This window comes from Equus asinus, chromosome X (assembly GCF_041296235.1).
Source record: "Equus asinus isolate D_3611 breed Donkey chromosome X, EquAss-T2T_v2, whole genome shotgun sequence".
NCBI classification, from domain to species: domain Eukaryota; kingdom Metazoa; phylum Chordata; class Mammalia; order Perissodactyla; family Equidae; genus Equus; species Equus asinus.
Window position 1 is genome coordinate 139,348,714 of NC_091820.1, and position 24,231 is coordinate 139,372,944.

Genomic DNA, 24,231 nt, shown 5'->3' on the forward strand with positions numbered 1-24,231 from the left:
GGATCCTCACTGTCACTGGGATGCTGCCCAGGCTCCTGGTGGCCAGTCGCTGGAAACTCCGCCCCCGGAAAGCAGACGCAGGCAGGACACAGCTGCAAGAAGTCAGGCCCCGCCTCCTGGCCCACCACTTCCCCCACTGCTCTTGCTGGCTGGGAGGGGAGGGAGGCAGGTGCACTCTGGAAGCTTCTAGAAGCTGCCCAGCTGGAGAAGGGGCAGGAGGAAGCAGAGCCAGGCCTGCCTCCTGCTAGAGAGGTCTAGCACCGGTGGGGGATAGAAGTCCCCCCGAGGCACCCCCTTCTCCCCTCAGCCCACCAGGCAGCCCTCCCTCCCCTGAGTCACCCTCTAGAGCCTCCTGGCCCGTCCCGCCAAGAGGAGAGAGTCGTGCCTCCCATCCTCTCCAAGCCCCCGCCTGGCAGGGCCCCATGGGGAAAAGGGCCCCAGAGCCGAGCCGAGCTAACCGGGAGTGCCTGTCCCCGCTCCGGACACCACATCGCACCCAGGCAGCCGTGACACACGTGGGGCAGCAGGGCAGAAGACGGCAACCTGGGGGGAACAGGCCCCCGGGGACAGCCCTGGATAGAGGCTACAGGCCAGACCAGGCCTGCCCAGGCAGGGGGCAGGAGGGAGCGAGACTCGGGCGCTGCCTCTGCCAGGGCTCCGGGGGAGGACAGGCAGATGACCCCAGGAAAAGGAGCACGGCACGGGGACCCCGTCCTGTTGGGGGCAAACAGCCTGGGACCCGACCCCACTGAGCAAATCCCCTGAGGACACCCCGGCTGCTGGCAGGAAGACAGGGAGGTGCACGGCCTGGACCCTCAGCTGGGCTCACACACAGTGTGTCAAGGCCTGGCCACCCACCCAGAGCCAGCAGGAGTGGTGGCCCGGGCAGCCCCACCGGGCCCCACGCCTGAGCCCTGCTTGCCAACAGGTACCAGGAGCAGAGGAGAGGCCCCGGCCACACGCCCTCCCCGGGCTGGCCCCATCTCACCTAAGTCTGGGGAGGGGACAGCTGGCCGCCCCAGTTGGGAGCAGCCCCCCTTCCTGCAGGTCGTGCCCGGTCTGAGTCCGGGCAGGGCAGGGGGATGGCTGAGCTGACCGCCCCCACCCACACCTGGCCAGCCTCCACCCCTGCCCCGGCCACACCCGACCCTCTGCACCTGACCCTCCCTGCTGCCTGTCCCCACAGGAGGCTGGAAGGGACCCAGGTGAGGAAAGGGGAGCACCGGGCCCCTCAGGGTGGGGCTGCCACCCACCGGACAATGAGGGCGTCCCAGCACCTCAACAACGGGAACATCAGTCGGAGACCACTGGGGTTCCCACAGGGCCCCCCAGCACGGGCGGCCTCACCCCACTCCAGGGCATGGAGCCAGGGCCCTCCAGGGCAGCCCCCGGGGAACCCCGCTGGAGCCAGTGGGCCAAGGAAGGGGCGGCTGCTAAGTCAGGGTCAGCGAGCAGCTGCTGGCCGCGGGGACCTCCAGCGCGCTGGCTCGGTGCTCTGTGGCTCAGGACGGTCTCATCCCACTCCAGGGCCCCGGGCCCGTCCCAGCTGCCACAGGTCCCCCAGAGGACGGGCCCAGTTGCCTGCACCAGTGTCCTCCTCAGGCCACAGGCGTCTCCAGGGAGGGCATTACCTGGCACAGGAGGACCCTGTGCCGCTCAGAGGTCGGGCTGGCTTTGGCTGCCTCCACCCCCGCCCTCCGCAACAGGGGTCGCAGCGGGTCCCCGTGAGCCCCATGAGGCCGCAGCCAGGGCAGCAGGGCTGAGGAGACGGCAGAGCAGTGGGCAGGGCTGGGGGTGGCCCTTGGGTCTGCGCACCTGCTGAGGACGGGCCGGGCCCAGACGCCCCGAGCTCAGTGGGAAAAGCAGCCAGGTCCTTGCGCAGAGAGGGTGGGGGCCAAGGATGGGTACTGAAGGTGGGCTGGTGGGTGGGTGGGGACGGGGTCTGGCTGCTGCCCCGACTGTGCCCATCCACAGAGCGGGCCACTAAGAGGACCTCCCCCGGGGCAAGGGCGTTGTGGAGCTGGGTTAGGGGGACCCAGCACCCAGCTGGCCCCCAGGCCCCCGTGGGCAGGCTGCCTCCGAGGGAAGACTGCAGGGAAGCCGAGCCCTCCTCAGTGTGCCTCCTGCTCAGGGCCGAGGGACTGGAAGGCTGCTCTGCTCGGTCACAGGCCAGGGGGACAGTGAGGACAGTGGTCAGATGGCCCAGGAGTGTGGGGCTGCGCTGGGCCTGAGCGTCTCCAGGGGAGCCCCAGGACCACGCGGCCCGACACCCTGGCTGAGGGGTGTCCCCAGGAGCCAGGACTACGAGCCCCGAGGTAAGGCCCAGCGAGCACTGCCTTAGCCTCTGCTTCTGCTCCTGGGAGACAGAGAGCCCGGCTCCCCCAAAACCCCCCGTCCTCGGGTTCGAGAGGCGCACGGCGGCCTCACACGGTGCCAGGAGCTGTCGCCAAGGGCCCCGGCGTTGCCCAGCAGCGAGAGCCAACAGGGAAAGCACTACACCGCCCACAGAACCTGTGTGACAAATTCAGAGCCACCAAGCACGTCACTGGAAAGTCATTTCTCTCTCTCGTTTTATTATTGAGGTCACATTGGTTTATAACATGATATAGATTTCAGGTGTACATCATTAGATTTCGACTTCCGTATACATCATGTTCCCCACCAAAGGTCTAGTCTCCATCTGTCACCATAAAAATGTCCCCCTTTACCCCTTTCGCCCTCCCCCCACCCCCCTTCCCTCTGGTAACTACCAATGTGTTCCCTGTATCTGTTTGTTTATCTTCCACATGAGTGAAGTCATACAGTATTTGTCTTTCTCCGTCTGACTTATTTCACTTAGCATCATACCCTCAAGGTCCATCCACGTTGTCACAAATGGCACCATTTCATCTTTCTTCACAGCTGAGTAGCATCCCATTGTATGTGTATGCATGTATATACACACACACCACGTCGTCTTTTTCCGTTCATCCGTCGGTGGGCACTTTGGTTGTTTCCGTGTCTTGGCTATTGTGAATAACGCTGCAATGAACACAGGGGTGCATATATCTTTTCAAAGTAGTGTTCTTCAGATGTATTTACCCCAAAGAGGAATTTACCCAGAAGGGGGATAGCTGGATCCTATGGTAGTTCTATTTTTAATGTTTTGAGGAACCTCCATACCTCTTTCCATAGTGGCTGCACCAGTCTGCACTCCCACCAGTAGTGCACGAGGGCCCCTTTTGTCCACACCCTCGCCAACACTGGTTGTTTCTTGTCTTTTTAATAATAGCCATTCTGATGGGCCTGAGGTGATACCTACTGTGGTTTTGATCTGCATTTCCCTGATGATTGGTGACGTGGTGCATCTTTTCATGTGCCTGTGGCCATCTGTACAACTTCTTTGGAAAAATGTCTGTTCAGATCCTCAGCCCCTGTGTTGGTCCGGTTGTTTGCTTTTTTTGTCGTTGTTGAGATGTATGAGTTCTTTATATATTTTGTAGAATAATCCCTTATCAGATATACGATTTGCCAATATCTTCTCCCAGTCGGTAGGTTGTCTTTTCCTTTGCTGGGCAGAAGCTTCTTAGTTTGATGTAGCCCCATTTGCTTATTTTCCCCTTTGTTTCCCTTGCCCGAGGAGACAGATCCAAAAAGATACTGCTGAGACCAATGTCAAAGAGCGTACTGCCTGTGTTCTCCTCTAGGAGTTTTTTCTTTTTCTTTTTTTTTTTTTCACTTTAAAAAATTCCGTTTACTTTAAGAAAGGAATGCTTGGTTTGTCTACTAATTGTTTTTAGACTAATTCCTAGTGGAGAGAGGATACAAAATGTCTCGCAGTGTTAATTTAAAAGACACGTGTATAAAAACAGGGGCAGGTCGGGGAGCGGGGTGTGCCTGTCCGGAGGGACGCGAGGGCCTTTTCCTTTCTTCTTGTGGAGAGGGAGCCCGCGCCGAATTCCCCTCTTGTGCTTAGCTGTCACACCCTTCAAGGGCATCCTAGCTTCCGGTCACTTTTCAGTTGGCCTCAGCGTTACATCAGCATGCCCTTCTTCCGGGCACCCAGACACAGCACCGCCGCACCATCTTAAGAGATGGAATGGGCTGCCGTGGGGAGAGGGCAGCGAGCAAGGCACCGGGTGGGGGTCTCCCAAGGGGCCGCACCCTTGACTCTGAGGCTCTGCGATGGTGCATGGCAGGTGGTGTTTAGTCCCTGTTCCCTCCGAGTCTCCGTGAACCGCTCTCCCATGCTTCTGTAACTAATGGATCTGACTTGGTCTGCGAAGCTGCAAGGACAATATCAATATGGGAAGAGAACTTGACTGAAGTTTTCAGCAATATTCAGCCAGGATATTCCTTCTAAACTCTGCTCCAGCTTGATCAGAGTATCGATAATTCCTCTGTCAACAGGACACAGGGCTAACTTCTCCTCTAGGTGTACATGCATCCTTTATCTCCAGGTCCAATTCTTCCAGCCAGCAGCCCGAGGATCCCGGCCGCTCGCAGCCCCCGGGGGCCGGGCGCCCTGCACCGACGCCTCCCGAGGGCACACGCAGTCCCTACCCACAACGAGCAGATCCAGCTGGGTCGGCCAGCGCGGTGCCTCCTCACAGCACTATCCGCTCCGAGACGGCGTGAAGGCGCCGGAGGCCGAGGGTCCCCAGGCTCGCCCTGCGCTCGGGCCCCGCCAGCTCAGGTGGCAGCGAGGAAGGAAGGTGCTAGCGAGACTCTTCTAGGAGGTTTACGGTTTTGGGTCTTACGTGCAAGTCTTTAACCCACTTTGAGTTAATTTTCGTGGATGGTGTAAGATAGCGGTCTAGTCTCATTCTTTTGCACGTGGCTGTCCAGTTTTCCCAGCACCGTGTACTGAAGAGACTTTCCTTTCTCCATTGTATGCTCTTGGCTGCCTTGTCGAAAATTAGCTGTCCATACGGGACGTCATCTCTGAGGCCCAGTCAGGAAGGATGGGGCGGGCACGTATCCAGGGACGCGAGACACAAAGGGCCTCCTTTGGCCACAGCAGGAGCTCCTTCCCGGGAACAACTGGACACTCGGCTGCCCCCTCCAGGCTGGCGCCTGCCACCACCTGAGCCACCAGAGCCCAGCACGGGGCTACCTGACACCGTCATTGAGGAAAAGGGGTGCGCCTTGTCAGCCTGCACCTCCACAATGTGGCCCACACCACTCCACTCCACTCCCTGCCCCCACCCACTTCACTGGCAGCATGGGGGAAGGTGGGAGGGGAGGGGAGGGACCGTGCCTGTGTGCAGAGGGAGGTCACTCCCACCTCAGGCAGGGCAGCTGCCCTGCCCCCACCCCTGCCCCTGGGGAGGAGAGGGAGTGGGGGCAGGACTGAGCCACTGGCTGGGGACGCTGGAGGTCGGGGAGCATCCTGCGGCCAGGGCCTGGGTGGGGACTCACACGGCACTGGCGCTGAATGGGCTGGCTGCCGTGATGAGAAAGAGCTTCCTGCCCGTGTGCCCGGGGCTGCACAACTCCCTGGGACCGCCACCAGGGCCGCAACCTCCTCTGCAAAGGGCAGAGAGCACACACCGTGGGCTTTTCGGGCCACACAGGGGCTCTGTTGCATATTCTTCTCCCTTTCTCTGGAATTTTGTGTGTTTTGTTTGCAACCCTTTAAAGACGGAAGAGCCACCCTCTGCCCTTACAAACACAGGCTTAGGCAAAGGACGTGTTCCTGAGGCGCTCGTGCCGGACCAGGAGTCCCACACCCAGGTTCAGGAGCAAGGAGGCTCCTCAGAGCCTTCTCATTCGCCGTGAACGGAAACAACCTATGCCCTGGTGGGTTCCAGGGCTGACCCATGCGACCCATAAAAGTACAGCAGAGGCGAGCGGGTGTCACTTAGAGACGAAGTTATAAAAAGACTGCAGCTTCGACCTTGGGACCGCCCTCCCCGGCTCTGTCTCTGCTGGATCACTGGCTCTGGGGGAGCCCTGCCCTGAGCAGCCCTATGGAGAGGCCCCGCAGGGAGGCACAAGGCCCCTACCACAGCCACGTGAGTGATCTTGGAAGCAGAGTCCACCCCCGGCAGACCAGATGGCTGCGTCCCCAGCTGGTGTCTTGACCGCAGCCTGTGAGAGACCCTGAGCCAGAACCTCCCAGCCAAGCCCTCTAGGAGCCTGTCCTTCAGACACCTGGGAGATCACAAGTGGTAGCTGTGCTAAGGCGCGACGTTTGGGCTCATCTGTTACGCAGCAATGGGTAACTCACGCATGACTTCAAATGGAGAAGGCCACTCTAAGTAAGTCTGAAGCAAGCAGGCCGAGGAGAAACTCCAGAAGCCATTAGGAAAAGCCTGCAAAGTCTGACGACGTGAAAACTAAAATCGCCTGCCTGACCAAATGCAAACCCCAAACCACAAAGTCAAGAGACAAGTGACAAAGTGGGGAAAAAATAGCAGCAAGATGTGACTCAGGGCTCATATCATTAACGTATGGAGAGCTTGAACCAGTCGACATGGAAAAGCCCGGTGACCCCTTAGGAAAAGGAGGTTGAGGAGGGGAACAAGGAAAAGCAAAGCCAAAGGCCACTCCACCATTTGACCCCACAGCCAGAAGAGGCTCCGGTGCTGGGGCCGCACAACCGCTGGCTCCAGGGACAAATGGTGACTTGCACCCGTGACTGGCACTGCATTTCACCTGCTGCTCCAACTGGACGACAGGCCACGGTGGAACCGAACAAAGACCGACCACAGCAAAGACTGGCCAAAGCCCGGGGAGCACGGAGCAGGGCGGGGGTGCCACGGGGCCCTGAGCGGGTCTGGGCAGCCTCACCCAGGAGCTGGGAGACCATCTTGGTGAGGACCATTTAGCAGGAAAGGCGGCGGCTTCCCAGCAGCTCAAGAGCCGGCCACCTCCACCGACCAGACAACTGTCAGGGCAGTTCCCAGGCAGACAAGGTCCTTTCTGGCCTCCCTGCTCTCGCAAACGCACGTTCTCGGTCTCAGGGCCCACGTTCCTTTGCCACCCGCGAGCCCCGCGTTTGGGTCTTTCCTCTGCCTCATCAGAGAGTTCTTTCCCTCCCCACTCCCAGGCACAAATCTCATCTCCTGATCTCCGTCCCTCCCTCCCACCTGTCCGGATTGTTATCCGTGCAAGCCTGACGCCTTTTCCCCCGGGCTGTGGACGGCGGCGCCCTCCAGCGGCGGCATCCAGGCAGGGACGGGTGACTGCTGCTCCATGGGAAGCCCCGGATCTCCCGAGGGCTGGCACTCCGCTGGCGTTTCCCGGACCTGTCGGGACCCTGCAAAGGAGGCAGCCCCGGGTAGTGGAGGGGGCACACACCTAGGAATCTCGGGCCTCCAGAGCGGTGCTTCTCACGGGAGGGTCGGTTCTAGACCAGCAGCACCCGCACCACCCGGGAGCTTGTTGGAGCCATCAGTTCTCAGGCCCCACCCCAGATCTGCAAGATCAGAGACTCTGGGGTGGGGCCCGGGGACCCAGGTTTGAACAAGCCCTCTAGGTGTTCCCACGCACCCTCCAGCGTGAGAAGCACCGGGATGGCTGGTTCCTGGTCGCACTCACTTCCAGAGAAGCCAGGAGCTTTCTCTGCGGGGCTCACCTGGACCTCCCCAGGGGAGAGGCAGGCAGGCAGGCACAGCTGACGGCTGCGACCACAGGCCGTCCTGGGTACAGGGGTGCTTGGGCAGGAGTCCCTCCCAGTGGGCCACACTGTCCAGTGGCACGGGGAAGACTCTTTTACCTTCCCGCCGTCCCCACCTCTAAAAGCACAGACAGACACTTCCGGCAGACACCACGTCCCCGGGTACCGGCCCCAGCTCTGCCCACCTCTCCCTGGATACTACGCTGTGGTTGCGGGGGGCGGGTCCACGCTTTACAGAGAACCGTCCTGAACACACGCGGGAGGCGCTGAAACAGTGGGCCGGGCAAGGAGTGTGCGTGTGCGCGTGCGTGCGGGGCCGGGGGCGGGGGCCACAGTCTGGGCCCTGGGAGGGTAGAAGCTCCCGGGATCGCGGAGCGAGACAGTTCTCCGAGGCCAGGACTGGGCTCAGCGGGAGAGGGAGTGACTGTGCCCTTTCCCATCCCGGGGGGAGTCGCCGCCCTCTCCCCCCCCCAGGTCCCTGGGGACCCCGACACACTGTCCCTGGCCGTCTAGAGGGCCAGCCACCCTTAGGGTGGTGGGGGGCGTCCTGCCGGGAGCGGCGCCCGACGGAGCCCCCACGGTCTCTCGGGGCCTGGACTCAGTGGAGGCTTCTCCTCGGCCTCTCCCCGGGAGAGTCTTGGGGAACAAGGACTCTGGCGAGACACACGCCCCAGAGGGGCGGGGAGCGGGGGGCGGTGGCGAGCGGGCCGGGTCGTCGTCCGGGCGTGTCGGGCCCCGCCCTGGCCACCCCCACGCCCATCTCCACATCCCCCGCCCCTCAGCTCGCCCACCGGAAGCCCCGCTCCACCGCCCTGCTCCGCCCCACCCTTTCCGGCTGGCCCCGCCAATGACCAGGCTCGGCTCGTGACGGGACGCACCCACAAGGCTCCCGAGGAAGCGCAGCGCCTCTGGCCTGACGGACACTCCTTCTGCCCAATCAAAACAAGCCGGCCGCGTGCGCGCCTCTCGGTTCCGCCCCCGCGCGCTCCCCGCGGGGCCCTCCGTTCTGGCGGGCTGCGGGAGTCCTGGACGCGCCCGCGGGGAGAGCGGGAACTCTCCCTGCCGGGTCGCGCCAGTCGTCCTGTCTGTACAGGCTAAGCCCTGCCTGTGTGCTTTTCGTGTGAGCGTGTAGTTTGAAGTGATTACATTCACAGGAACTTACATAAGAAACACGTCCGAGAGGCGGGAGCCCCTCCCGCGGTTCCCCCGGTGTCGGCGTCTCGCGCATCTGGTGCCGTCGCACACCAGGAAATGGCACTGCTGCCATCCGAGCGCTGCTCCGGGTTTCGTCCGTGGGTGGGTGTGGGTGGGTGCGCGCGTGCTCTGTGCAGTTTCACCACCCGTGTAGATCCTGGATAAGTGACCCCCCGCGGCCTCTCGCAGGGATCCCTCCTGTTGACCTTTCATAGCCACAGCCTGCCCGCGTCCTCCTCTCAACCCATGGCACCAGTATTGGATTCTCATCTCTAGAATTGTCAGTTGAAGACTGTTACATAAATGGAACCATGCAGTATGTGACCTGGGGTGGGCCTTTTTTTCCCCCACTCACATAATGCCCTTGAGATCCATCCAAATTGTTGCATGTATCAACAGTCAGTTCTGCCTTTGTGTCGCTGGCTACGGTCCTTGGTGCGGATCTACCACAGTTTGTTCAAGCATTCCCCCACTGAAGGACATGTTGCTTGCTCCCAGTAAATAAACCGGCTATGAACATTCGCGTGCAGGTTTTCCTGTGATGGTTAAGTTTCCATATCTCTGACATAAATGCCCAGGACTGCAATCGCTGGGTCCTATGGAGGTGGATGTCTAGCTTTAGAAGAAACTGCCAGACTGCCTTTCACAGAGGCTGTACCAGTTTACATTACCACCTTGCATATTTTTAAAGCACACAGTTGAAAATTTTCCCTTGAAATCAGACTAGGCTCGCTGGTTTGGGTGGTCAAGAAGTAATACAGGGGCCGGCCTGGTGGCGCAGCGGTTAAGTTCGCACGTTCCACTTCTCAGCAGCCCAGGGTTCGCCGGTTCGGATCCCGGGTGCGGACATGGCACCCCCTGGCAAAAAGCCATGCTGTGGTAGGCGTCCCACGTATTCAGCAGAGGAAGATGGGCATGGATGTTAGCTCAGGGCCAGTCTTCCTCAGCAAAAAGAGGAGGATCGGCAGTAGTTAGCTCAGGGCTAATCTTCCTTAAAAAAAAAAAAAAAAAAAGAAGTAATACATTGTTATATGACCAAATTTATCAAACTCTCCATTGACGATTTCTGGCTTGCGTATCCTGGGCACAAAGGCCTCTTCCCATGTGTGACTAGAGTGAGGAGACTCGGGGCGGAATTTCTGAGTCTCCATTGCCAATTCCTCGTTGACTCAGGCTGGCAGGCCCGCCTGCCGGCCCAATCTCTGTGGCCTGGGAGGCGGGGTATTGGGCACATGACTCAGTGCTGCCTAGGCCAGGATTGGGGGCGGTGCCTCTCCGACACCCAGTCCCTGCCCTCCAAGGATGCCCGTCCAGTTTGGGAGAGAGACAAGGAAATATGTAATGAGAAGAGTTTAGTTACATTATTCAAATGCCTAGGTGGCCCACAGGTAAGTGAGGGAAATCCCTGGGGAAACAGAGCCAATGAAAACACAGGGCTGAGGCGGGGAAGGCTGGGGCTCAGGCCCCTCGAGGAGCTGCCGGGCTGGGTTTCCAAGGCGCTCGGGGATCACGGGCCTCAGAAGGTGAGAGCAGAACTGAGATCCCACCTAAAACCAGTGCTCTTGAAGGGTCACCTCCTCGGCAAAAAGGAAGGACAGAGATCTAAAAAGAAGTTGAGGGGCCACCCCGGGGCCTAGTGGTTAAGTTCCGCTCGCTCCACTTCGGCACCCGGGTTCAGTTCCCCGTGCGCAGACTTACACCACTCGTCGGCAGCCATACTGTGGCAGCGGCCCACATACAGAATAGAGGAAGATTGGCACAGACGTTAGCTCAGGGTGAATCTCCCTCAAGCAAAAAGAGGAAGATTGGCAACAGATGTTAGCTCAGGGCCAATCGGCCTCAGCATAAAAAAGAAAAAAAAAAAAAAGAAGTGGGCCCATCTGAACATGGGTCTGAGTGAGGAGACAAAGAACTCCTCTCCACCCCCCACCCACCCCCGCCAGCATCCACGACCAGGGGCTGCCTTCCCCCCTCACCGCCACAGCCAGAGGGGCTTCAGCGAACCCCTGGTTGAGAGAGAAACTGCCCCTCATCGTGGTTGTACTGCTGGGCTCCTCACCCCAGGCTTCCCACCCAGGACTCCCAGAGGCCTTACTGAAGATGGGTCAGCAACCTCAAACTGAAGACACCGCCCACCCTCATGGAGAACCAGCAGGTCTGTCAAAGAGAAGACTGGCCCTGTCCACGTTCCCAGGGTGTAACTGTCAGAGGCCAGATAACATACTTTGCGGTAATGGCCCTGAGCGTTTGCTACGTGCCTGGACTCACCCATCCCATCCTCATGGCAGCCCTCGGGGTTGGTAGCAGCATTATCCCCATTCTCCAGATGGGGAAATATACGACACAGAAGGGTTGAGTAGCGTGTTCTGAATCACTAGCCAGCAAGTGGCCGAGGCAAGGTGGAAGATCAAGGATGCTGGGTTCCAATCCCAATCCCCTTTTGTGGGCTATGCTCTACAGCCTGGCTCGCTCCCTCACTTGGAGATTCCTGGGGCGTGCGTGTGGCACATCAGTACGTCCTGAAGGTGTCAGAGGTGACCCCAGGTGAATGTCCCCCAGGCCTTAGGCCAGCACATCACCAAGGGAGGAGGTGAGAAAAAGAACCACCTTCCACTCTTGTGCTTAATCAGGGGGGACTTTGAAACACAGAGTGACATTATCGTTACAAATGTGCTATTGTGATATAAAGCTACTCCAACTCCCCAACGCTTCAGTAGCCTCTGAGACACAACAAAAGAAAGACACAAAAGAAGGAATTTAAAAGTTCAGAATAATTTTTAAAGCTCAGGCAGATTTGAAAAAGAACAAGAACTTTAGAAGTAAAAAAAAAAAACTCGTCATTGAAATAAAAATCTCAACGGATGGATTAAACCACAAATAGATGCCACTGAAGAAAGAATCAGTGACCTGGAAGATGGTGCCTTGGAAATTACCTCCTGCCCCCTTCCCCCTTGTAGCTGCTGATGTTGGTTCCTCCTTCCCTGAGAAACTGCAGCAGCACCCCCTCAAAGATCCAGGCTCTGGCTCTTCAACGCCCCTCCATCCTGGCTTCTAGGCCTCTTTCCTTCTTCCTCTCGCTCTAGGGGCGGCAGCTTCTTCCTGTATTATCCCTGTCACTTCAGCCCTCCAATCCCTGGGTAACCAACTGCTCTTATTCAATCCCCTCTGTTGAGAATCTCTGTATATTTTTTGTACCCTGACCCATGTCTGACCGATAGAGAATGGGTACTATGAGTGGTCCCAGAAGACAGAATTTTGGGATTCGTCTGGTTGTGCTTCCCTTGGGCTGGAGTGCAGGGCAGGGCTGAGCTCCTCACCAGTGGGAAGTGGGGGTGTGAGGCACCCGTGGCCTGCAGGGACCCCAGGATTCATCAGGCTCTCAACCTGTGGTTGATTGGGGTGAAGGGCCAACTGCAGCAAGTGCCTGGGGAGCTGGAGCGGCTGCTGCCCTGGACTGTCGTGGCGGTAACGATGGCTATGAAGACTATGGCGTGGGATGATTCCCGAGTGCACCTGAGAGCGTGCAGAGAAAAAATGAAAGGCTCGGGTTCCTTACCTCTCAGCTCAAGTCACAGTATGACAACCAGAGAACTTCCATGACAGCCCTAAAACCTCTCTTGCTTCCTGTACTGCAGGGCTGACAGTGCTGAAAATCCAACGCAACATTCAATTGTGAGGGTCACAGGATCCCAGTGTCAGTTGAATTCCCAGCCTCTCCACGTTCCTCATGTGAAAGGCCGGGCAGCGGTCAGAGGAGTGGAACCCTGAAACCTGGAATTGGGACATCTGGTTGGCCTCAGTTGCAGCTGACAATCAAGAAGCCCCCGGTCCCTTTGAGACTCCCTCCTGTGTCTGGGGGACTGGTGTTCTCTTGCTTGAGGACTGTGTCATTACCTCGCTGGGGGCGGGTGCCTTGCAAGGAGACACCGTTGTCCTCCAGACCCTTTGCAACCACCCCCTGTTGCCATGAGACCCATAACTACGTTCCAATCACAGCATGCCCACAAAGTGTGGCCCAGGAGGAAACAGCTCACACATCAATAAAAATTTCCAAGACGTGAGGTATATCTACCAGCTGAACCCTATTTGAACATGTGTGGGAGTGGATTTTCAATGCTTTAGACTAAGGAAGTGAGCTAGGATTCTAAACAGGGCTGGATTCACTGATAAGGGTGCACTTACCTGAGGTTCCAGACTGAATGTGTTAGTGCGCATAGCTGGTCCGAAATCTAGTACCTCACTTGGTTGGTTGACTGAAACCTGGACTCACTGGTGGGCTGCTGTTCATAGGTTTCAATGCCAGAGCTGCCCTGGCATGAGGTAGAGGAATTTTGGAGTAGATTGTTCACAATCGGCCTGAACTTCCCACCCCTTCAACTATTTTCTATGGGACGGTCCAGAAGCAGCTCTTTTCAGTGAGGTGTTGAGAGCCATTAGAGCAGGAATACCTGTATCTTTGAAAAGCTGTGAAAACATTGGTGTCTGTAAAAATGAAACAGATGGCCTGCTGCAGCACTGCTTGATGTATATAACTCTGAAGGCTCTAGGTCTGGGAGCCAAAAACCTGACTTGAGTTGCCCCATTGGAGAGTCATAGCCTCTCACCCAGTTTCCAGACCCAGTGCCCCCAGATGGAGGGAAGGTCCTCTGGGAAGGACTCTGCACCACTGCTGGAAGTATACACCACAAATCTTCCCAAACCTTCCCAGTGGGACCTGTGGCCGTTTATTAAAGCAACAGTTCTCCCGGAGAAGAATAGGTTTGCTCAAGCAGGGTTCCCTCGCTGGCAGGCCACACCTGTCAAGTTACATGGGGAAGACTTTGTTACCTTCGTGGTGTCCCCAGTTCTGGAAACATGGCACTTCTGGTGGTCACTTAGATCCTTGGTGACTTGAGCACTAGCCCTGCCAACCTCTCTAGCTACTCCTCTTGCGTGTGTGTTTGGTGGGGGATCTAGGCTTTATAGAGAGCCGCCCCCGACACACAGGACGGGCTGAAACAGAGTGGGCGGGGCAAGGAATGTGCGGGGGGGGGGGGGGGCGGGGAGAGGCGGGTGCCACATTTTGGGTCCCTGTAGGGTGGAAGCTCCCAGGAGCGTGGAGCAAGGCAGCTTTCAGAGGCCAGGACTGGAGCATGGTCGCAGGAGTGACAGTGCCCTTTGCCACCTGAGTGGCTTTACCACCCTCCTTCTCTCCTTCTCTAAGACACCCTGAAGAGCAGAAATCTTTTCTCTGCCGGGACAGGGTGTGTGGGGCGGGCTCAACAGTGCTCACGGGGTCTCCTGGGCCCCGGGTCTCAGTGGAGGCGTCTTCTCAGCCTTTCTCAGGTGAGGGCCGACTGCCCGGGACCTCCGGGGAACCGGGACACGGAGCACGGCTCACAGCAAAAGGCCTACTGCAGACTCTTCGGTTAGGACAGGGCGAACGGGGGGCGGGCCTCTCGCTCTGGCTTCCCTGTCAACAAGGGAACGTGGGACGAGGGTTCAGCATAGCGCGTCCCTGCCGGGCCCTGGAGCCCAGAGGGAGGCACAGAGGGCGTGTCCCGGGCCCCGCGACTCTCGGGAACACGAGCGCGACCATGAGCCCCACTCGGGAGTACTTTGCTTCTTTCAACTCTAGGAACATACGCCTTTCATAGTTACGGCAAAGCCTCGGGCACGAGTTCTGCGCCCAAGATGGCCAGCCGGAAGCGGGCTTCTCGTGCGGATGTGGCAAGACCCCATTTGTCAGCTTGCCGCCCGCCACGGGGTGCACAGCCGCCTCCCCGCTCTGCGCAGGGGCCCGGCCACGCCCGCACGCAGGCGCAGGGCGCCTCTGCGTCTATGGTCAGGAAGTGACAGAGCGTCCACCCGCCTTCACCCGGACTCTATGGTTCCTACGCGCGAAGATAGACCGCCTATATAAGGCATGCGCAGGCGAGAGAGCGCCTTTTTCCCACCGGCGCGGTGAGTAGTTGTTGGTCTGAGCTTATGTGGTGCGGTTGCCGGTTCTCTCCTTTGGTTTGAGGCCTGTTCCCCTTTTCTCTTCCGACTTTCTTTGTTTCTTTTCAGCCACTGAAGATCCTGGTGTCGCCATGGGCCGCCGCCCCGCCCGATGGTGAGTGCCGTATCCATGCAGTTTTGCTGCCGGGAAAAGGGAGGGGAGAACTCCCTTTGGCCTCTAAAAGCAACCGTGGGATGGGGCGGCTTTCCGGTCGTGGGAACAGCCTCTACGTTTTCCCCAATGTCTTCCAAGTCGCTTTAGGTCTTCGTTTATATAATCTGTTTCTTTAAAAGCTCATGTCCCTGTTTAATGCTTCCCCCATTTTGTTGGGGTGGCCGGTTGACCCTGGACTGCATGTGCCGTGGCAGTTTTGGACTTGAAGTGACGTCCACGTTGCATCCCGCCCTCTGTCTTGGAAGTTAGTCGCCTTTTCAGGCTCGATGCCCTCTCGGGGCCTTTGTGTGCCATCTCCGTTTTATTTTTGGGCGACATGCCGTGTGGTGGTCTGGGACGCCAGCGGCAGTCCTGGAAAATCGGGCTCAGGCTTATGTGCCCTGCAGGGGGCGCCTGGAGCCCATCACGTGGCTCGGAGGCGGGTTTAATACCACGTGCTCAGGTCTTTAGGTGGATGGCATGAACTGTGCTATTAGGCAGCAAATTTGTAGTATGCGGTGCCTTGAAGCGAGATTTTTTTTTAACTGGACAAGTCTATTTCAAAGTGTTGGCATTAGAGCGGGTTTAAAACCCGATAGGGAGTAAGGAAGATGTTTTTGCTTTCGTGTTTCTAGCATGGATGTTCTCCACCTTTTCATCACCTCGTTCAGACCGTGTCTTGGTTTAGAGCCAATTTCTAGGAATGGGACTCCTTAGAGATTGACATATTTCACCCCCCCTTTCCCAGCCCTACTTTGGTCTTAACTTGAGGGAACACTCAAAGTACCTATTGTCTAGTTCACTTGTGGAGCCCTGCAAACTTGGGTTTTTCCTCCCCTGCAGTTACCGGTATTGTAAGAACAAGCCATACCCAAAGTCTCGCTTCTGCCGAGGTGTCCCTGGTAAGTAGTGGAAGAGCTCCCAAACTGATTTGGCTGCACTGACCTGGTTGCCTATGCGGGCCCCCCCCCCCCCCACACACACACACTTACTTGAGGTTTTTTCAGACGCCAAGATTCGCATTTTCGATCTGGGGCGGAAGAAGGCAAAAGTTGATGAGTTCCCACTTTGTGGCCACATGGTGTCTGATGAATATGAGCAGCTCTCCTCAGAAGGTGAGGCAGGATTCTTTGCTAATCACGTCTAGTCTCTTCTATATACTCTCCCAGTCGGACTCAGAGTACTCTACTGTAATTACCAGTTCATTAATCATGAGCACCCAATTGTAAACCTCTTTGCAAAATTCAGCTGGCCAATACACATGTCCCCAGAGCCAGGGAGGGCCATGGTAAGTACTTGTGTGCCGTTGTGTCTCATTCTGCCTGCCTTTCCCTCTACTTAGCCCTGGAGGCTGCTCGTATTTGTGCCAACAAGTACATGGTGAAGAGCTGTGGCAAAGATGGCTTTCACATCCGAGTGCGGCTCCATCCCTTCCATGTCATCCGCATCAACAAGATGTTGTCCTGTGCTGGGGCTGACAGGTGAGCTGGGTCCTGGTTCTTAGCTTTTTTAGTTATTTTCTCATAACTTGAGGCCTCTGGCTTGATTTTTTTTCCCATCAGTTAGGGGAAAGAGGTGGCTCCACATAAAGACTCAGCCACCCATAGCAAAGCCAGGCTAAGGGCTGACAGGTGTATTTCACTGGACGCTTTCCCCTCACCACTACATAGATGAACAGAACTGACTCCCAGAAACAAACACAGAAGGCATCATGGCTAAGCAGCCTCTGGGCAGCGGGTGGAGGGAGGTGGCTCTGAGGGAGTAGCTCCTCTTGCTGTGAAACTGATGACAGTCTGCCAGCAAGCAGGTAGGTTGGGTGCTCACAGTTTGGAGGGCTTTCATTAGTCTGTTTTTTGGTCTTTTCTGTTTGGGGGTTCTCTCTTCTCTGCAGCCAATTAAGCCGACCGGGTCCTTTTCCCCATGGGGGCCCGGTGTGCACTGGCTGCAAACAGCAGCCTCCTTGGTAGTGTATGCAGCCTGTTGCTTGTATGGGTTGCCCTAAGGGACCTTGGAGACAGCCCTTTCCAGTGGACATTTCATGTCGGATGCTATCCTCAATCTAGGCTCCAAACCGGTATGCGGGGTGCCTTTGGAAAGCCCCAAGGCACAGTGGCTAGGGTCCACATTGGCCAAGTCATCATGTCTATCCGCACCAAGCTGCAGAACAAGGAGCATGTGATTGAAGCCCTACGCAGGGCCAAGTTCAAGTTCCCTGGCCGCCAGAAGGTAAGTAGTGCTGTAGCTTTGGTCGCATCTTTTCTTGCCCTAGTCCTCGGGCCTCCTGACTCACCTCTGTGTCTCTCTCCCTAGATTCACATCTCGAAGAAGTGGGGCTTTACTAAGTTTAATGCAGATGAATTTGAAGACATGGTGGCTGAAAAGCGGCTCATCCCAGATGGCTGTGGAGTTAAATACATCCCTAATCGTGGCCCCCTGGACAAATGGCGAGCCCTGCACTCATGAGAGCCTCAGCACTGCCCTCTTCTTACTCATGCCCATCAATAAATCCTACTTACTGTCCATCTGTCTTTGCATCTGGATTCATGCCAGCGGAGCCTCTGGGAACCCTAGGGTCACTGTCCCTTCTTCAGAAAAAGGCTGACAACTAAGCTGGCCAGCTGTCACTTTACTAGCAGTGAGGGAACAAACCCAGAGCATGGGCTAGGACTAGCAGCCTCTCCTAAGTTGCCTCTTGGGAACATTGACTCAGACCCGCCTCCCATCGCATGCTGTAGGCTCACAGTCCCCTTTTGAGTTATTAAGCAATCTCCTTGACTCACTGCTCTACCCACCCCCACCCCCCAACTTCTAGGGCCTTACTCGCAGGGCCCTCTCCACCACTGGCCAGTGTCCACCCTCACACCAAGCTCCCACAGCTGAATTGGCCCATAGGGCTTGGCAGCAAGAGGCCTTTGGGCAAACAGTGCGTAGCCCTCCTTGGCCTAAGGATCCCCATGTGCTGTCTGGTGCCCCAACTGTGCCAGGGCTACTCTGCTGCAAGAGCAATGGTAGGACTCAAGTGTTCTAGGGGAGCAGCAAAGAGGCCTGCAGAGCTCTGCTAGCCAGGGTGGCCTGAGGCTGTGCACCTGGGAGAAGACAGCGAAGGGGTCTGATTCCAGGACTACGCATGGTGGGGAGAGCTGCTCCAGTCTGCTGGCTGCTCCCCAGGCAGGCCTCCATGCGGAGCTTAGTCCCCATGGCCCCTCAGGCCTCTGGCTTTTTGTGATTTTTACCTACAGCCATTTTTTTTCTTTTAAAAGGCTTCTTATTCTTAAGTTTTGTTTTTATAACGGTTGGCCCTGAGCTAATATCTGCTACCAATCTTTTCTTTTTTCTTCTGCCCACAGCCTCCTGGTACGTAGTTGTATATTCTAGTTGTAGGTTCTTCTAGTTGTGCTATGTGGGACACCGTGTCAGCATGGCCTGATGAGCAGTGCTAGGTCTGCGCCCGGGATCCAAACCTGCGAACCCCAAGTGTCTGAAGCGGAGCGCATAAACTTAACCACTTGCCACGGGACCAGCCCCTATAGCCATTTCTTTTTTTTGAGGAAGACTAGCCCTGAGCTAACATCTGTTGCCAATCTTCCTCTATATGTGGGATGCCTGCCACAGCATGGCTTGCTAAGCAGTGCCATGTCCGCACCTGGGATCCAAACCGGCGGACCCCCAGGCTGCCGAAGTGGAACATGCTCACTTAACTGCTGCGCCACCGGGCCAGCCTTCCTATAGCCATTTCTAAAGTTTAAGATTTATTTCTTACCTCAAAAATGATGGTTTTAAGCCATAAATATGATAATTTGTGCTTAAGCAGCCCTGATGTCCTGCTATGTTTTTACTGAGCTCTGTTCTCTGGAAAATGGAGCTGGGGAAGGGAGGGTCCCGTGACAGCAACAACCCCACGTGGGCTGGTTGTGAATGTTTGGCCGACTCCCCCACCCTGGAGTCCGTCTCCCTGTGTGCTCTGGTAGATGCTTTAGTTATAGATCTCTTCTGTGTGCACCTGTAGCCTTGGTAACCAGCCTCCTCCAGGCTCCCTCCTACCCCAAGCATGTGCCAATGCGGACTGACAGCACCCTAAGTGGCGGGGCCAGGCCACACAGTGGTTATGAACATGGGCTTGACTGCAGGCATCGGGACTGTTTGCAACTATTTTCATTCACTGGATTGCAATGAGAAACATTTCGTTCCTTAGTTACTCTGCACATGCGCGTGTGTAATCTGCTTCTCTCCATCCTTGTATCTACTGTGGTCTTAATATTTTCTTGATTCATATGAAGCCTGTGTACAATAAAGATGGCCCTCTGACATATCTGCTACACATATGTAATATCCCCACCAATCTAGTTTTTTGTTCTCAGTGTATGTGTAAATTTACTTTTTGTCATGTAATAAAATCTTTTTGATCTGTTGGGATTCCCTTTTCTGAGTCCTGCAGGAATCAGGAGTTTAGCCGAGATCACCTCCTAAGCCCTCTCTTCCCCTCCCCAAGCCCTGGAGCCTCCTTTATCTCCACTCCTGATAACTACCTGGGGGAAGAGGAGCATGGCTCCAGCCTCAGGGCCCCTGCCTTCCTCGTCTTCCACATTCTCATGCCAGGCACAGGCCCAACCGAAGAACATAAGCCAAACCAAAGAAAGGGCAGATGGAGGAGGGCTGGGCCGGGCTGCAGTCCAATGGAGGAGGGCTGGGCCGGGCTGCAGTCCAATGGAGGAGGGCTGGGCCGGGCTGCAGTCCAATGGAGGAGGGCTGGGCCGGGCTGCAGTCCAATGGAGGAGGGCTGGGCCGGGCTGCAGTCCAATGGAGGAGGGCTGGGCAGGGCTGCAGTCCAATGGAGGAGGGCTGGGCAGGGCTGCAGTCCAATGGAGGAGGGCTGGGCTGGGCTGCAGTCCAATGGAGGAGGGCTGGGCCGGGCTGCAGTCTGACGGGACAGGGCTGCAGTTGAGGCCCTCAGGAGTCACTTTGGCCCCAGCACAGGATGGACAGGGAGGCCGGGGTTTGAGTCCTGAAGGCAGTGTAGTCATCACATCTGTGGGCAGCAGGCATTGGGCAGTTTCAGGCCACTAGGTCCAGCTGAAGGGGCAGGAGTGGCAGCAGCAATGATGGCAGCAACAGAACGGCCAGGCCAAGGGGCTGAACCCTGCACACCGCCTGGCTCAGCTCCACCTCCACAGGGTAGTGGTCGCTGATGTTGAGAGCCTGGGGATGGGCGGTGGGACAAAGTGTTAGTGTCAGGGCTGAAGGACTTCCCGCTGACCCCATTCCTTCCCCACCCCTTTACTTCCTCCTCGGTGAGCTGGAACCTCCTGGGGAAGTCAAAGGTGGCCGCGGCATGCAGCAGGCTCTGGCAGCGCTCCCCGTGCAGCACGATGCGGTCATAGGTGCAGTGGGTGCTGGCCCGCACCGTGGTGTCCTCTCCATCAGCAATCGCCCAGTGGAAGCCTGCCTGAGTCCGCAGCACCAGCTCCCCCAGGTGCTTTTTGTTCAGCGAAGCGCAGTCAGCATTGAAGTCCCCAAGCAGGATCACATCCTGGAGAAGGGGACAGCAGTTGGGCCCAGCCACCTAGCTAGCCATCCTGTCCTCATCCCTCCCATGCAATCTGTCCAGTCCTACCTTGCTCTGCCAGCGCTGGGAGACATCCAGAAATACGTCGTAGAGGGCGTTCAACTCCTTCTCTACATCCTTCGGAGTGGTGTGCAGCGGGACCAGCACCAGGCTGGGAAGGACTGCGAAGCCCCAGGGATGGAGGGCTCCCACCCACTCCTGGCCCTTCTCTGCCCAGCCTCCTGCGGGTAACCAAGCCCCTGGGAGAGCCAGCCAGATCCCCTTCCCCCACCCACAGAACAGGGCCACCCTTCTTCCCCCTCCTACCCTTGCTAGGCAAAGTGAACTGGGCTACAAAAGGCTCCCGGGCAAAGAGGTCATCCTCATCATTATACAGGTAGTGATCCAGGGCCCGTGTCTTGTGGGACCTGGGGAACCAAGGGACAGGAAGCAGAGGCCCCACGTCAGTGATTTTGGTTTGCAAGTGCCAATATCAAAGCTGGCACTCAGGGAAGGGGCCCTCCATCAGCAGCCCCATTTCATGTGGGCACAGCCTTCCTAGACTTTTTCTCTAGAACTTTTTTTATTGAGATATAATTCACACACCATGAAATTCACCTGTTTAAAATGCACAATTCAATGGTGTTTAGTACATTCACAAGGTTGTGCAACTATCACCACAATCAATTTTAGAATATTCTTATCTCCCCAAAAAGAAACCTTGTACCCATCAGCAATCACTTTCCATTCCCCTCCTCGTCAGCCCCTGGCAGCCACTGATCTGATTTCTCTCTCTGTAGATTTGCCTATTCTGGACATTTCATGTGAAAGGAATCAAATAGTATGCGGTCTTCTGTGTCTGACTTTGTTCCTTTAGCATCAATTTTCAAGGCCCACTCATGCTGCAGCATGGGTCAGGACTCCATTCCTTCCATCCTGTGCAGAGACCACACACACAAACCTTCACCAGCTGATGGACACTTGGGCCATTTCCACTTTGGGGCTGTTATAAGTGATGCTGCTATGAGCACTCCTGTATGGATGTGTTTCTGTTCCCCTGTTATTTTATTTTATTTTTTTTGCTGAGGAAGATTAGCCCTGAGCTAACATCTGTGCTAATCTTCCTCCACTTTATATGTGGGTCACCACCACAGCATGGCTGACAAGTAGTGTAGGACTGACTGGGATCGGAACGCACAAACCCGGGCTGCCAAAGTGGAGTGCACCAAACTTAACAACCACTAGGCCACAGGGCCGGCCTCCCCTGTTATTTTATTTTATTTTTTTTTTGAGGAAGATTAGCCCTGAGCTAACATCCATGCCCATCTTCCTCTACTTTACATGTGGGATGCCTGCCACAGCATGGCTTGATAAGATGCCTGCCACAGCATGGCTTGATAAGCGATGTGTAGGTCGGCACCTGGGTTCCGAACTGGTGAACCCCAGGCTGCCAAAGTAGAACATGTGAACTTAACTGTTGCACCACTGGGCCGGCCCCTCCCCTATTATTTTGGAGTGAATTCTAGACATCATATAAGTTCATCTATATAGAGAAACAGGTCTCCTTCTCTGACCTCTGGATCCTGACCCCAAAGGGCCTTCCCCCAGGCTGTCCTCCCAGCAACTTAGGACTGTTTCTGGAAACTAGGTCTGCCCAAGGACCACAATGGGCCCCTGTTGAGCCTCTTCCTAGAAGCTGCAGCCAGCCGCTCCCAAAGAGGGGGCCAGCCTCACTCTAAGCCCCAGTGGCTTTTACAAGAGAGAGGCAGAGGGGCTCCACATCTGTGCATGGAGAAGGAAGGCCTCCTTCTGTAGGGACACATGGGCACCAAAGCTGGCTGGGGTGGAGGAGAGGAAGATCCCAGAATAAAACCATTGAGGAGAAAGAACACGATGAGAAGGAAGCTGGCACTGTCTGTGCTTACCGGTAGATGTACACGTACTGCTCTTTGTATGTGCTGCGCCCCAGCGGGGGGCTGCTCAGGAAGTCATAGGGCCCGGAGCCATCAAATCTGCCAGAAAAGGGGAACCCAGGGTCAGGAGCCCCGAGGCTCTGGGGTAGGGCCTCAGATTACACCCACAGAGCCGTCCTCACCGCTTGAGTTCTCGAAGCAGCAAGGGGATGGCACTGCCAGAAGAGTCCACCACCTCCTGCAGCACCATGATGTCACAGCGAGCCAGGATCTGCAGGATACCAGGAAGGCCAGCCCCACTCAGTGCCAGCCACCCTGGGGGGGGGGGTGTTCCTGGGGAAATGGCACTGGCGTGGCCAAGAGTGTCATGTGGTGCCAGCTTCTACCCACAGAGAGCAGTGGGGACTAGAAAGAGCCTGGGAGAGGATTGAATGCCATCCCTACCCACACTGCACCCATTTTACAGAGGAGGAGATTGAGGCTAAGGACAGGGAAGGAGTGTGCCCCATGTCTCCACACCCATGTCTCTTGATGTCTCCTCTTCTCTGGAACATGCCCCTGATCAGGCAGGGCTGGGGGCTTTGGGTCACGGCCCTTAGGGGTGCAGCTTCCCTGCAGTGATGAACCTACCCGAACTAAGGTGTCCATCACATGTTCCCTGGCCACCTTGGCAAGCGTCAGCCGCTGGGCGTTGAAGGCACAGATGCGAAAGGCCTCCGCCCCACCGGCCAGGAGGAGGAGCAGGAACACAGAGGGGCAGTGCATGGCTGTGTGCGGGCTGCTGGGACCCTCCAGAGGAATCCAGGTCACCACAAGGTACAGTCCCAGCTGGACTCAGTTCTGGTTCCAGGACATGATAATACGGGACAGAGAAAGTGATGTTCATCCTGCTGCCCAGCACCAGTCTCCCAGAGCTGCCAGTGTTGCAGATGTCCTGCCTTCCTCCCTGGGGACACCTTCTGACACTGGCACGTATGGCTTGACCTCATTCTTTTTAATTGTGGTAAAATACACAGAGCATAGAATTTAGCATCTTAACCACTTTTAAGACTACAGTTCAGGGGCATCAAGGTACATTCACATTGCCACGCAGCCATCCCCACCATCCATCCCCGGAACTTTTTCGTCTTCCTGAGCTGAAACTCTGTCCCCATGAAACACTAACAACACTAACTCCCCTTCTCCCTCCCCTGGCACCACCCCCCTGCCCCAAATCCTCCTTTCTGTCTGTGCTCTCGGGACTTCATACAGGTGGAATCATATGATATCTATCCTTTTGTGACTGGCCTATTTTCCTTAGCATAATGTCCTCAAGGTTCATCCATGTTGTAGCACGTGTCAGAATGTCCTTCCTTTTAAGGTGGAATAACATTCCATTGTGTGGATGGGCCAAATTTTGTTTATCTATTCATCTGTTGATGGACGTCTGGGTTGCTTCCACCTTTTGGCTACTGTGAATCATGCTGTGAACATGGGTGTGCAAATATCTGTTTGAGCCCCTTTCATTCCTTTTAGGTATATATCCAGAAGTGGAATTGCTGAATCATATGGGAATGCTGTGTTTAATTTTTTGCTGTTTCCCCACAGCAGCTGCACCATCTTACATTCCCACCAGCAGTCCACAAGGGTTCGACCTCAGGGTTGATTCCAACTTTTCACCACTATTAGCATCTAGGAGGACCATCCTCGTGCATATCTCTCTCCCTGCTTGTGAGATATTATCTTTAAGACAAATTCCCAGCAGTAGAATCGCTGGGCTCAAGGGTGTATGCATGTAAAATGACCTCAGATACACCAAATCACCCCACTGTGGTATGTGATGGGACCCCTTTCTCACGCCCCCGCC

General features: G+C 56.4%; 3 protein-coding genes and 1 non-coding gene across 11 annotated transcripts in view; 2 read left to right on the top strand and 2 right to left on the bottom strand.

Moving 5' to 3' along the window:
* Nucleotides 1–3,643: 3,643 nt before the first annotated feature.
* On the bottom strand, nucleotides 3,644–13,800 carry LOC106825626 (proline-rich protein 36-like). Of its 6 annotated transcripts, none has more exons than XR_011499913.1 (6): nucleotides 12,980–13,776; nucleotides 12,354–12,568; nucleotides 7,562–9,788; nucleotides 7,074–7,243; nucleotides 5,401–5,508; nucleotides 3,644–5,095 (listed from the first exon to the last, which is right to left on the bottom strand). XR_011499913.1 is itself a non-coding variant. In XM_070503105.1 (6 exons), exons 3-6 carry the CDS (start codon nucleotides 8,868–8,870, stop codon nucleotides 5,092–5,094), a joined length of 387 nt encoding a protein of 128 aa, XP_070359206.1. In that variant the 5' UTR covers nucleotides 8,871–9,788; nucleotides 12,354–12,568; nucleotides 12,980–13,785; the 3' UTR covers nucleotides 3,644–5,091. The 6 variants fall into 6 exon arrangements, 2 of the variants coding, with proteins under 2 accessions (XP_070359206.1, XP_070359205.1); XM_070503105.1 differs by having other exon boundaries at nucleotides 8,766–9,788; nucleotides 12,980–13,785; XM_070503104.1 differs by having other exon boundaries at nucleotides 3,644–5,508; nucleotides 7,703–9,788; nucleotides 12,980–13,788.
* A 91-nt stretch (nucleotides 13,801–13,891) lies between these two features.
* Nucleotides 13,892–17,450, top strand: RPL10 (ribosomal protein L10). Of its 2 annotated transcripts, XM_070503106.1 has the most exons (7): nucleotides 13,892–14,122; nucleotides 14,573–14,891; nucleotides 15,774–15,832; nucleotides 15,938–16,045; nucleotides 16,273–16,411; nucleotides 16,994–17,156; nucleotides 17,241–17,450. In XM_070503106.1, exons 2-7 carry the CDS (start codon nucleotides 14,869–14,871, stop codon nucleotides 17,391–17,393), a joined length of 645 nt encoding a protein of 214 aa, XP_070359207.1. In that variant the 5' UTR covers nucleotides 13,892–14,122; nucleotides 14,573–14,868; the 3' UTR covers nucleotides 17,394–17,450. The 2 variants fall into 2 exon arrangements, with proteins under 2 accessions (XP_070359207.1, XP_044619703.1); XM_044763768.2 differs by lacking the exons at nucleotides 13,892–14,122; nucleotides 15,938–16,045 and having other exon boundaries at nucleotides 14,748–14,891.
* On the top strand, nucleotides 16,816–16,950 carry LOC123282768 (small nucleolar RNA SNORA70). The gene has a single exon (XR_006523007.1). It is a non-coding gene; the product is annotated as a small nucleolar RNA SNORA70 (small nucleolar RNA).
* Nucleotides 17,451–18,157: 707 nt separating the features above from the next.
* Nucleotides 18,158–24,231, bottom strand: part of DNASE1L1 (deoxyribonuclease 1 like 1) — a 28,815-nt gene continuing 22,741 nt past the window's right edge. Inside the window, exons 2-8 of one of the 2 annotated variants that reach the window (XM_044763315.2) lie at nucleotides 23,016–23,225; nucleotides 22,568–22,656; nucleotides 22,398–22,484; nucleotides 20,800–20,900; nucleotides 20,542–20,654; nucleotides 20,231–20,457; nucleotides 18,158–20,126 (exon numbers count right to left, since the gene is read on the bottom strand). In XM_044763315.2, the coding sequence (XP_044619250.1) occupies nucleotides 20,084–20,126; nucleotides 20,231–20,457; nucleotides 20,542–20,654; nucleotides 20,800–20,900; nucleotides 22,398–22,484; nucleotides 22,568–22,656; nucleotides 23,016–23,150 (795 nt within the window). In that variant the 5' untranslated portion in view covers nucleotides 23,151–23,225 and the 3' untranslated portion in view covers nucleotides 18,158–20,083. Of the gene's footprint in view, nucleotides 20,127–20,208; nucleotides 20,458–20,541; nucleotides 20,655–20,799; nucleotides 20,901–22,397; nucleotides 22,485–22,567; nucleotides 22,657–23,015; nucleotides 23,226–24,231 lie in introns of both variants that reach the window. The other variant, XM_044763314.2, reaches the window with a different exon arrangement.

Coding starts and splice junctions, on each gene's coding strand:
- RPL10 (XM_070503106.1), top strand. CDS start 14,869: ATGGGCCGCCGCCCCGCCCGATG. Junction 14,892..15,773: donor GGCCGCCGCCCCGCCCGATG/GTGAGTGCCGTA, acceptor CCTCCCCTGCAG/TTACCGGTATTGTAAGAACA. Junction 17,157..17,240: donor AGTTCCCTGGCCGCCAGAAG/GTAAGTAGTGCT, acceptor CTCTCTCCCTAG/ATTCACATCTCGAAGAAGTG.
- LOC106825626 (XM_070503104.1), bottom strand. CDS start 8,043: ATGGGAAAGGGCACAGTCACTCCCTCTCCCGCTGAGCCCAGTCCTGGC. Junction 7,244..7,702: donor GAGGTGGGGACGGCGGGAAG/GTAAAAGAGTCT, acceptor CCTCCTTTGCAG/GGTCCCGACAGGTCCGGGAA. Junction 5,509..7,073: donor ACGGATAACAATCCGGACAG/GTGGGAGGGAGG, acceptor TGCCCTTTGCAG/AGGAGGTTGCGGCCCTGGTG.